Source organism: Nannospalax galili, unplaced genomic scaffold, assembly GCF_000622305.1.
Source record: "Nannospalax galili isolate Female #2095 unplaced genomic scaffold, S.galili_v1.0 scaffold39, whole genome shotgun sequence".
NCBI classification, from domain to species: domain Eukaryota; kingdom Metazoa; phylum Chordata; class Mammalia; order Rodentia; family Spalacidae; genus Nannospalax; species Nannospalax galili.
This window is the reverse complement of record NW_008346683.1, coordinates 3,858,049-3,870,036: the sequence shown is the minus strand read 5'-3', so window position 1 is coordinate 3,870,036 and position 11,988 is coordinate 3,858,049. Positions and strand designations below refer to the sequence as shown.

The 11,988-nt window shown below is 42.2% G+C and overlaps 1 protein-coding gene across 1 annotated transcript in view; it reads right to left on the bottom strand.

The window, feature by feature from the left end:
* The window catches only part of Bpifc (BPI fold containing family C), a 70,394-nt gene that overhangs the window by 9,372 nt on the left and 49,034 nt on the right, over positions 1–11,988 (bottom strand). Inside the window, exons 6-10 of the mRNA XM_008843169.2 lie at positions 11,363–11,454; positions 9,261–9,437; positions 8,113–8,166; positions 6,826–6,996; positions 5,726–5,793 (exon numbers count right to left, since the gene is read on the bottom strand). Coding sequence (XP_008841391.1) covers positions 5,726–5,793; positions 6,826–6,996; positions 8,113–8,166; positions 9,261–9,437; positions 11,363–11,454 — 562 coding nt within the window. The remainder of the gene's footprint in view (positions 1–5,725; positions 5,794–6,825; positions 6,997–8,112; positions 8,167–9,260; positions 9,438–11,362; positions 11,455–11,988) is intronic.

The following is an 11,988-nucleotide window of genomic DNA, read 5'->3' as shown; positions in this document are numbered from 1 at the left end:
TTGGTCTCTTTGAGACAGGTCTTTTTTCCTGTAGCCTCAGCTGGCCTGGAACTCACTATGTAGACCAGGCTAGCTTCAAACTCACAGAAATCCCCATGCCTCTGTCTCCTGAGTGCTGGGATTAAAGGCGGGCCCCACCATGCTGTGTGGGATCTTTCTTTTAAACCCTAATAAAATTGTCCTTGGGTTTAAAAGAAACCCAGGTTGTGGGTTTAATCTTCAATGAAAAATTTGAGGGGAGAAATACCCAGTTAATGTATGAGTTCCCCAGTGTGCTTCATCTATTCATTTATTTTTATTTTAAGCCTGTATGTATGTAAGTGCACCCATGTGTGCAGTGCTCACAGAGGCCAGAAGAGGGTGTCAGAGCAGCCAGTGCTTTTAACCCCTGAGCCAGCTCTCAATGTTTTAACCTTAATTTCTCCTGCTGTATGGAAATTCCCGAGTCTGGGAGAAGAGTCTATTTAAAGTTTCCTCCTCTGCTCGAGTTCAAAGCAGCAGTGGAAACCGTGAACTTGTTTCACCTGGACAGGAATTCCTGTTGAGACAGCTGATGTTGAGAAATATTTACCTGCCTAACCTGTGAGGAAGAGAGTTAGCAATCTGCTGTGTTTGTATTTTCTGACTTCATTACTTGGGAAAGGTTGTAGGGTGTGTGTGTGTGTGTGTGTGTGTGTGTGTGTGTGTGTGTGTTGATGGTAGTGGGGTGGGGTGCATGGTAATGTCCAGTCTTAATTCTAGCAATGTCAAAAAATATGAATCAGCAATAATGTATATTTGATTGTCTTAAGGTTTTTTTTTTTGTAGTGTATGGTTTGTGTGTACATGTTCCTGCATGTGTGCACATGTGTGTTTATGTGCATGTACATGTTCAGGCCAGAGGTCAACGTCAAGTATTTTCCTCAATCACTCTCCATCAGTAGAAAACAGAGGGTCTGTCACTGAACCTGGAGCTCACTGACTTGGCTAGGCTGGGTGGCCAGTGAGCTTTGGGAACTGGGCTCTCTCTGCTTCCCCTGCTCTGGGATTACAGACGTGGTGCTTCACATGCCTAACTTTTAACATTGGTGCTGCAAATCTGATCTCAGGTCCTCCTGTTTATGTGGCAACTACTTTACCAACATCTCTTAGCACCTGATTGCCTGAAGTTTTGTATGTGATTATAGGTTAGAATTAAGTTGTCTGGATGAAGAGAGAGAGAAAATCATTTAACTTGGCTTGTGAATCAATGTACAAACATATACAGTATATTGGAGATGCCTCTAAGCACAGTTGTGTCTGGGACAAGAGGCTCCTCTATGACTTTAAGGGCCACTGCTATAGCTTTGAAGACCACTGTGACTTGTCCTGTCTCTGGGGACCAATGTCCCCCTTCTTATGTGCTCAAACTTGGCTCCTAGGATGGGAAGAGAGAATGAGATACCAAGACAATGAGTAATGACTGTGCTGGGTATCCTGCCAAGTACTTTACATCCATCATCTCCTTCACTCATCCAACAGCCCTACACAGAGATGAGAGGAGTGCTCATTGGCTGATGAGGAAGCTGATAGAGAGATTGACCAACTTGCTGAAGGTCACACAGCTAGCTACCAAGTAACTGAAACCGAATCCAAGTCCAGATATGCCTGACTCCAAACTAGACATATCCAAAGAGAGCCAGTTTATTTTACTGTTTCTAGTTGTCACTTTCTTTGTCTTTTCTTTCACTTGATTCCAGCGACAATAGAAGGGCTGTGTGCTTCTTCTATTTTGAGACACCCCATGTCTTCCCTTTTGTCTTTCACTACTTGGCATTGAGAAATGATGAACTAACTGCCTGTTTCAGTTCTACATGATCCCATGTTGATGGGTGTCCTCTTCCAAACAAGCATATTTATTTCCTAAATCCTAGGTCTAAGTGCTATTCCTACGTCTTAGCTCTTCCCTACACCAAAGGCAAGGTAACACAGTAAACAAACCTGCATGGCTTTGAAAAGAGGTTCAGGTCCTGTTCCAGCCATTTAACAACTCTGTGACCTTGAGAGGGGGTTATTTAACTGCTGTAAGCATGTAAATCATAATACTCACCTCCAGGAATGTTTACTTGACCTACTGAGCATGGTTCCAGGCCATGGAAATAGAGTTGCAAGGTTTTTAAGTGAAGTAAAATAGGTGTTGTGCTGGGCATATGACCTGGAAGACTTAAAGCTTAGAATAAAGAAGAGTCCTGAATTTTTCCCTCAGCTACTGCGGGGGGGAGACAGAGGAGAGAGGTGTGCTCTGAATAAGGAGACTTATAAAATGACCTTGTAGGGGCCAGACAGGTAGTTGAGGCAAGAGCACTTGCCTCGCATGTAAAGCCTTGAGTTTGATTCCTAGAATCACTAAAAAAAGGAAGAAAGGAGAAGAATAAAAACAGAAAGAAAGAAAAAAGACCTTGTGTAATTAAACATCTCTTGTCTACTGGCTGAAGCTGATCAGAAATTTCAAATAATAGTTTAGCCAACATTTCTTGAGCAACTAACACAGATTGTACATATATGAATGTACTTTGTCCACAGTCTCCTGAAGCAGGTTTTTATCAGAGCATCATTTTACAGAGGAGGAAAAGGCAATCCAGACAGGTTAAGTAACTTGCCTGAGACCACACAGTCAATAAAGGGCAGGGCTGAGATCCGAACCCAGCTAGGGAGACTCCCTAGTTCCTGATCTCATTGAAATGTACCACATTGAATTTGTCTCTGATTTCTGCATCTCATTTCTATGCAGTCAGTGCCAAGCAGCTCTGGGAAGGGCAGAGTTAGCAGACCATGGTATGCTGGGAGTTTATTTGGAGACCGTGTGTTGCCTGGTTCTTCTTGATGTCCCATGGGTCCCCACCCACATTCTTCCTTTCCTACTGCCTCTCTGTGATGTCACCCAAGACCAAACTCGCTCATCCTGAAAGGCAGTGCTGGGAGCCACGGAGTGGAGGAGCCAGCTGGGCAGTGATGTGGGGGGCAGGGTTGCTGCTCCAACTGCTGAAGGCTAAGACTGCCCTTCAGCACAGCCTAAACAACCTTGCAAAGTCCTGCTCTTGGGTCGAGTGTCTTGCCCTGAGTGAGGCATGGCCCAACAACCTGACATGAAGGCTGCTCAGTACCTGAGGGTGCCGTGGCAACTTCTCAGGAGCCACTTCAGACTCAGTGGCAATGATAAGTTGTTTTGTGGAACAGGACTCATCTCAGAAAGGCAATTCCCTACAGTCTCAACGCTGATAGTCTTTGTATGTTATTTTTACCTTTTGTGTGTGTGTGTAGTATATGCATGTATGCATGTGGTGTGCCCATCCATGTACATTATATACCTGTGAAGGACAGAGGAGGTGTCTTCCTCAATCTCTCTCTACCTTATTTTTTTTTGGAAACAGGGTCTTTCACTGGCCTTGGAGCTTGCTGTTTCCACTAGTCTGGTTGGTCAGCAAATCCCCAGGATCTGCCCATGTCTCCCACTCGGTACTGGGGTTACAGCCATGCATCTTCATGCTTAGCTTTTACATGAGTGCTGGGGATCCAAAGTCATGTCTTCTTGCTTGCACAGTAAGCACTTTACCCACTGAGCCACCTTCCAAGTCCCCCTTTATAATTTTTGAAGCAGTGGTCCTATAGTTTCTTTTTGCAGTGGGTCCCCTAAATGCTGTATCTAGTCCTCCTCAGACCCAACTAAGACATAGGGCAGTGGAAGCCTCTAACCTAAATCTCAAGGAGACCCAGGGTAATGAACAGCAAGGCAGAAATCCTAATTTCAGGGTTCATGTTCATGAGGTCAGAGCAAGCTGGAGATTGTGGGAAGCTGGAGAATGAGATGGTATGAATTTAGTGGGTTAAAACCAGTTTTCGAATTATCCTAGTAAGTGTGGTGGCCCTGTTGGTTACTAAGGAAGTATGTCAGAGAGGCTAGGATACATCCAAGTAGAGAGGCAAACTGAGTTCCCTGCTTCTCAAGGCCTGTCTGTCCTACCCATTAGCTCTAAACTTGAAGGGCCATCATTATTGAATCCTTCCTTCAGACCCTTCTAGGCACACTGACGCCTGTCAAATCTAGGCATTGTTCCCCTTTCTCCTGGTATCCGCTGCCTCAGTCAGTAGTCTCATCCTGCTCCTGCCATCATGCCAGATTCCAGCCTCTCTTTCCTACCTTCTCTCTCCCCTGTCACAGCCCGAGGTCTTACCTATGCTCATAGTCCTGGGCTGAACCAATTCAGTCAGAATTTTCTCCCTCTTTCCTCTCCTGCCCATCTCAGATGCTGAGGAATCCCCACCCCCTGCCTTGTCCTCCTCACGTGCCTGCTCTCTGTTTCCACCCTCTTGCCTCTCAGAACTTCCACCTTGAAGGTCATCCATTATGGCTCTGCATTTCATTACCTGACTCCCCAGAAATAGCACCACCTTAGGGTCTCCAGGTAGTTGAGACTTTTGCCTTTGGAGGCCCCTTGTTCCTTAGGAATTTTTTTTTGAAATTCTAACTGTGTTGGTGTAAAATTAATATAATAGAGTCTGGATTGTATTCCTTTAGAATTTTATTTTAAAATATATGAACACATTGTCCTGGGTCCCTAAGGCATGGTGAACTCCAGATACTATGTCTCTGGAGCCTCCTGAGAAGTCAGCAATGCTTGGAGGGTAAGTAGGTAGAGCCCTATGGAAGTGTTTGCTCTCTGGGATCCTCTGGTACAGATACCCTTTCAATTGTTTTTCTTTCATTGGAAAACATTATAGTTACAGTGAATATTTTAATGAAAAAACGTAATCTCATAATCCCAGATCCTAATCTTCTAGTTCCCTGTTCACACACAAAGCTTTTTATTATACGGCAGGCTGTTGTGTTTATGCAGTTTTGTATTCTTTTTCTATTTAACGTGATTTTATTGAATGACCTTTCCATGTTACCCCAGTCCTCTTCCCAGCCTCCAGGTTGACTTGGAGAGGTTGGCTGACTTTCTCCTGTGGGTTTCTCAGCTCTTTTTTCACTGCTTTAAGACTTTTTATAAGAGTTTAGTCTGGGCCGGCTGATCTTTCTGTGAATCACCCCTTAGGTAGTCTGGATTATCCCTTCAGTGATTAGCTTTACATCTCTAAACAGAATGGACTTTGAAGATGGTTTCCTCAAATGGCCATTTGTGTTCAGTGACCTGAATGTCCTTTCATGCCACATCACCTGCCTTTGAGACTAGCTAGCCATGGGCCAAGATCCTGACACATTTTATTTTTCACTTATGGGACCCAGTTGTCAGAGTCTGAGCACATTGAACCAGTCCAGCTCCATTTTACACATAAGGAAACTAAGGCTTGGAGTAGAAGTGGTTAATAGACCTGATCATGGTCATAAGACCAATGAGAAGGGATTTAAAACTTGGTTCCTTAATTTCTAAAGGTTTATACTCCACCCCAATATTCTCTTCTCTGAATTATGAGAGGAACTTTATTCACTACTGGAAAGGGCACCGATAGAATTATCTTCATAATTACTGTGCTCCTATATTACCTCACTGTTACTCTAATGGTATGAATAAACAAAAACTTTACAGGTGAGACTTTTAGTTACAAAGTTCAACCTCTGCAATGATCTCTTCAGTTACAGACTAAGCACTGAACTGACTCACAGTCCTATAGTGGTAAAACTTTTTTTCTTAATGGTCACTTTTTCTTTGGGGTCTGTTGATTCATTTGTTACCAGGGTTTCAAGAGTCAAATCAATTGATCTTACCTGTTCAGAGACAAGGAGCAGATCAATTTTTGTCCCAAAATAGCCAGGCCAACACTGGTACTCGCAACCTGAAGACAGAAGAGCCCTTGTTACTAATATGAGTGACTGTCCATTTGGGCTGCAGGCACAGTCTTCCACAGTAGAAACATTACAAGCCCGGCTTTATCTCTTATTAAAAAGATATTGACAAGAAATATCTCTAAAGCCAGGCAGGGCAGCATTTGAGAGTAATTCTAGCGTTTGGGAGGCTGAGGAAGGAGGGCTAAAAGTTTAAGGCCAGCTTGGGTTACATAGGGACAGCAGTCTCAAATACAAATAAACAGCTCTGAAATACTACATTGCAGATAAAGCAAAAAGATTTATTGTTTGAGGCTCTCTTAAATTAATTATTTTGATAGTGCTGAGGATTAAACTTGGTCTTGCACATGCCAGGCAAGCAGTCTACCACTAAGCTATATCTCCAGGACTCTTTAGTTTTTCTTTACTCATCTCTCTTCTCTACATTCATGTGTATGATTTTGTTTTGGTTCATTGTAGCATTTTTAGCTTCAGTTGGTCAAGAAAATTTGATTTATTTTGTGAGAAAGGAAATCTAGCGATCTACTATAAATGAGCTAATGGGAAGGGCACATGGGAAGTAGAGCTTGGAGAGATATTTTATAGCACATGGGGGCATGAGCTCTGAAACTAAGGGAGAATTTGAACCAACCACCTTCCCTGACTCTCTGAACATACCTGTTCACCTGTTCTTAGACTTACCTTGTTTCATCTGCTCTTATGTATTTCTTTTTAGTTGACTTTAGAAATAGTACCTCGGGCATGAGGGTCATGGTTGTAAGAGCTGATGAAAATTTATCTGTGTCCTTAGACTAGAAATACCCCCAAACCCTATCCCTGGGGCCATAGATTGGGAACTCGATCTGTCTCCATATATGATCACACCCACATATGGGCAAGTGGGCCTGTTTGACCCACCCCCACTATCTATCCTGACTCTTAATTTAGAAATCACTCTCTACTCCAAACAGTTAAAGGCTGTTGACCAGTGGTCCATGGCAGCACTGGTGCCCATGGCTACTTTCCTGTCTCCCCAAACTCACAAAGTCCATGGAGACGATGGGCTCAATGGTGGAATTCTCCAGTTCAGTGAGCATGATGATGGAGGCAGGGAGGTCCAGGCTGAAGTTGTTTGGGTGCAGGCTGATTTCAGGAGGTCCTGTGGCCATGATCTGCAGCATGAATGGCTGGGACAAGACATAGATCTCGGCAATCTGCCCAGTTCAGGGAGAGGAATGAAAAGTCATGAGTTGATGAGGGGAAATCATGAACTTGGGGTGGTTTGCAGTTAGAAAATCTTGCATCATGTAGTTCAGACAGAAAACAGCTCTTTACTATCAACAATAACAACAACACACAAAACCACAGCTGCTGAATACATGTTCTGTACGAGCTACTATACCAGGGACTTTATACAATCTCTTATCTACTCTTCACAAAACTGCCAAGGCAGGTTCTATCACTATTGCTGCTTCATAACGGAGCATATGAGTTGTAGACAGGCTAAATGATTTTCTCATAGTTATAGTAGAATAAGTTGTAAAATTGAAATTCAACCCTAGATCTGTCTGCCTTGAGTCCCTTTCTCTAAAGCACCTTGGTCTTTTAAGGCAAAATTGAGCCTGTAGGTCCATTCTATATGATACCCAGAATGTTATGAAGGTGTGAGAATTAATAGTTACTTTACTAAAGTCACTTATGAGCCAAGTCTGGTAGAAAGCTGAGGCAGGAGGATCAGAGGTTAAAAACCAGCCTGGTTTTATATTGAGCTCCAGACCAACCTGGGCTACATAGTGAGATCTTGTCTATAAAGAAACGAATGAATGAATAAATAGTATTATTTAAAGATCAAGTCCTTTATTTAAGTGAATTATTTCAAGGTGGTGGAGTACTATGGAAGAGACTAGTTATTTTATGAACTTACAATATTTATGATTGTAGTTTAATATGCCCTGTTTACTTAATATTTGTGGATATTTTGTTAAGAGAAAAAAATCCATCCGGTAGAATGGCAAGATGGCCAGACATGGTGATATAGTCCCAAAATCCCAGCACCTGGGAGGCTGAGGCAGGTGGCCAACCTTGGCTACATATTGAGACCCTGTCAAAAAATGAGGGAGGAGGAATAAAGAGCGAGAGGGGATTGGGAAGGAAGAAGAGAGAAGCAGGAAAAGGAAGAAGAATGGGAAGAAGTGTGGAAAAGAAAGGGAAAGGAAAAGAATAGAAGGGTGGATTGGCTTATGCTTGGACCAAAAGCAAATACAGAGAATTGGAGTCTTCTGGAAGTAATTTCAATGAAACAAAAACACCACTGAAACTTGAGCACTCACCCGGGAGAACAGACTGCCAATTCCTTGAGCGTTTTGATTGAAATGGTTAGAAATCTAGAATATAAACATGATCACATTACTGAAAGGCTTTACCTGGATTGTCTTTTCAGGTGAAATGTAGTATTCTCTCTAATGTGAATTTTGAAGATGTTGCACCATAAAACCTTTAGGTGACATCATTTTGTAGCCCAACCTTAGGGAATCCGAAGCTTAAGAAAAGCAAGAGGCTTGTCCCAAGTCACACTCCTTCTGAAAAATCTTTTCACTAGAGTGTATGTACTGTGTGTACCATATATGTACAATCTGTGTGTAAACATTCTACAGACATTAACAATAAGTCTTGGGTTATCGTCCTCATTTTCAGGAATTTATGAAAGATAAGTTTGTCTGGAAATTTACCTTCACTTGTGGATAGTTTTTCAAGTTTAAAGTCACTGGTGCTTCTGTCTTCACCACGATGAACATAAGATTTATAGCAACTTGTATAATTAAGATGTGAAGAAGGCTAAGCTTTAAACTAGATGTTTTTGGTTGACTAGCCAGTGTTCTGACGATTAAAGAGAGGCACGTGGCAGGGAGCATCAGTGAGCACTGGCACCATTACTGCTTGCTGGTATAAACCAGTTGTGATTCCCAATAGAAGAAGAACTTATATTGGCAATAGGACAAGGAGGGGGATGATGATGATGATGATGATGATGATGTAATTGATAAACAACAGTTATGGAGCACTTACTTTGTACTGAGATTGGCTGGAGGCTTATGTGTATTTAAAGTCTTTAATGACTGTTACAACCCTGAGAGTGTGGAACGCTCATTATTCCCCCTTTCCTGGATGAGGAAACTGACACTCACACAGGAGTAAGTTGAATTGACCAAAGGTCATGGATGATAAATGGTGGAGGAGGTCTTTGTATTATTTAAGAGCAATCTAGAACAGTGGCTAGAGATTTTGAAGAAAACTAAATTAAGCAAACCAGAAACTCAACCTTCCCTTCCCCCACAAATAACAACAGCATCTGTTCCATCATTCATTCATTGTCTTGCTAGAACTGATGGTATAAAAAGGCCCAGGAATCAAAACTATGACAAGAAATCCAAAATAGGATACTTCCAAAAAGGCTAAAGATGGTGGAGACTCTACTTACCTCCTTGGTGGACAGCATGACACCGAGAGCCCCAGCTACAAAGTGTGCAAAGGATGCAGATTTAAAGAAATACTCAGAGATGCCAATGTAGAGCATGGAGTCCCTGCGATCTGGGAGTTCGAAGGGAACTGGTGGGAAGGGGGGGTCAACGAGGCTTTCCAGTGGGTAGAACGAGCCCTATGGGAAGTAGAGAGGAAGACTGATTATCAGGTGAAAGCGCAAATATGTCAAAGAAGCTGGACCCTCTCAAGTTATGATCAAGGAAATTGCTGAAACTCAGACGAGATGAAAATGGAATCGGCTTTGGGCTCCTTGGCCAGTGGTTATGTTTCAAAGCTCTGAAACTCTTTAAAAATATTTATTACTTTTAATTATATATCTGTATGGGGGTATGTGCATGTGAGTGCAGATGCTCGCAGAGGCCAGAGGTGTTGAATCCTCCTGGAGCTGGAGTTATGGGCAGTTATGAGCCACCAGATGTGGGTGTTGGGAACTGAACTCAGGTCCTCTGCAAGAACAGTATGCGCTCTTAACCACAAAGTCATATCTCCAGCCCCAAAGCTTTGATGACTCTTGATCACATCTGGGCATATTTGACACCCTGGAGTGTGGCTCATGGAGAAGCTTCTAGCTGGAACTCTTCTCAGATGAAGGAGGGAGGTGCAGTCAGCTGGAAGGGTACCTTGGAACAGTTCCAGATGTCACACCCTTGACTTACAAAATATGTGATTGCTGTGACTCTGGGGAGTCACAGAAGTACTCAGGAGAGACAAGGATTCCAGATGCTCAATAAAGCACTTATGAGGCATTCTTAATCCTGATCTTATTACCCATTGGGCGTTATGAAAACATACTATCTTGAACAGCATTGAACTGATTTGAAAGACTGTGAATGAGTGAAATATAGGCCAGTATTCATTTTAAACAACTATGATATTAGTTTGCTAAGACTAAACATAAGCACAATGACTGCTTTTGGAGGACCAGTGACCACTGTTTCCATATCCTTATGATCTCAGTAGAGGTCAGCAGTTTCCTCAGTCTGTTAACCTGTCAATCTAATGGTGTGTTAAATTCTTCATATGTGTGTTTTCATAAGCATGTAAGGGAGCATGTGTGTTTGTATGTGTATGTGTGTGTGTGTGTGTGTGTGTGCGCCAGAAATTGACATCAAATGTTTTCCTTAATTGTTCTCCATCTTAGTTTTTTAAAAATTGATTTTTTTGCAATTTTCATGCAATATAGTTTGATGGTATTTAGATCTGCTGCCCTCTCTACACTTCCTCCCACTGCCCCTTGCCCAATTTAATTAACTCTCATATATATGCATGTATATTATTGCCTATAGAGTCTGATTTGTGTCCCCAAATATTTTTCAATATGGGTCTGTTCACTGGGCCCACCAAGAGTCCCATCCTTGTAAGACACCGTCTTTCTTCCTCCCAGCAGCCATAAAATGCTAAAAGCTTCTTAGGTTGTGTTGGGATTCCCTACCCACTCCCCCATGTTTATGTTGGGATTTTCTCTGGCTTGAGCTTGCGTAGGACTTATGCATGCTGTCACCATTGCTGTAAGTTCATATGCGTGAATGGCCAGCTGTCTGGAATGCTCTTTCCTTGTGGCCATCCACCCCCTCTGGTTCTTGCAATCTTTCCACCTGCTCTGATCCTTGGGAGGCAGAGGTTTGAAACAGATGTCCTTCTATTTTAGTTTTTGAGAGAGACTCTCACACTAAAATTAGAGCTGGAGGGTTCAACTAGCTGGCTGTCCATCTAGCCCTTATCTCTGCCTCCCCAGCATAAGGATTACAAGCATGCTCCACCACGCCTATTCTACTTGGAGGCTCCTAGACTTGAGTCTTCTCTGGTAGGCAAAGATCCTGATATTTCTCACAAAGAAGACAGACATAGGACACACAAGGCCAACAATTAATTGCTCACCATGAAAGGGTTCAAGCAGCTTTTGAAAAGGCATGAGGGAGTTTCCAAAGAAAATCAAATTGTTTGAAGAATATGCATGTGCATTTCTTTCTGCACATAACGTTTGTCCTCCAAATATTTGCCATTGACAGTCAGATGGGTGCTCTCGAAAGACAGTATTACCTTTAAATTCAAGTCTAGGTAGTTCTCAGTGATTTCTGGAGGATTGATCAGGGAACAGTCCAGTACAGTATAGTTGTCAATCTTGGTTAAAACTAAATGGTGAAGAAAGAAAAAAAGATTTCTATTAATTAAAAGCCTAATATATAGACAGTGTTTGAGATACCAAGTCTCCCTTCCATAAATAATATACATTTACATTTGAAAACTCAGGAAGAGAAGTAAAAAAACTAAATGTCTTTCTCCATCATAGTTCCTCTTTTTAGGCATATCTTTTTATGCATGTGTTCCCAAAACATTCACACACATTGAATATATGATTCTTTAAAAAACTTTACTATTCTTGTATGCATGTGTGTATGGCATGTGTGTGTGTATGTGTGTGTGTACAGGTGCACACATACCAAAGCATGTGTGTGGAGGTCAGAGAAGCTTTTGGGATTTGGTTCTCTCCTCCCGCCTTTATATGGGTTTTAGGAATTGTCAGGTTGTCAGGTTCATTTGGCAAGCACGTCTACCTGTTGAACCATCTCACTCATCCAAATGGTTCTAGTTTTCATTGTTTTCACATCTGTCTACTATCTATCTATCCATCTATCTATCTATCTATCTATCTATCTATCTATCTA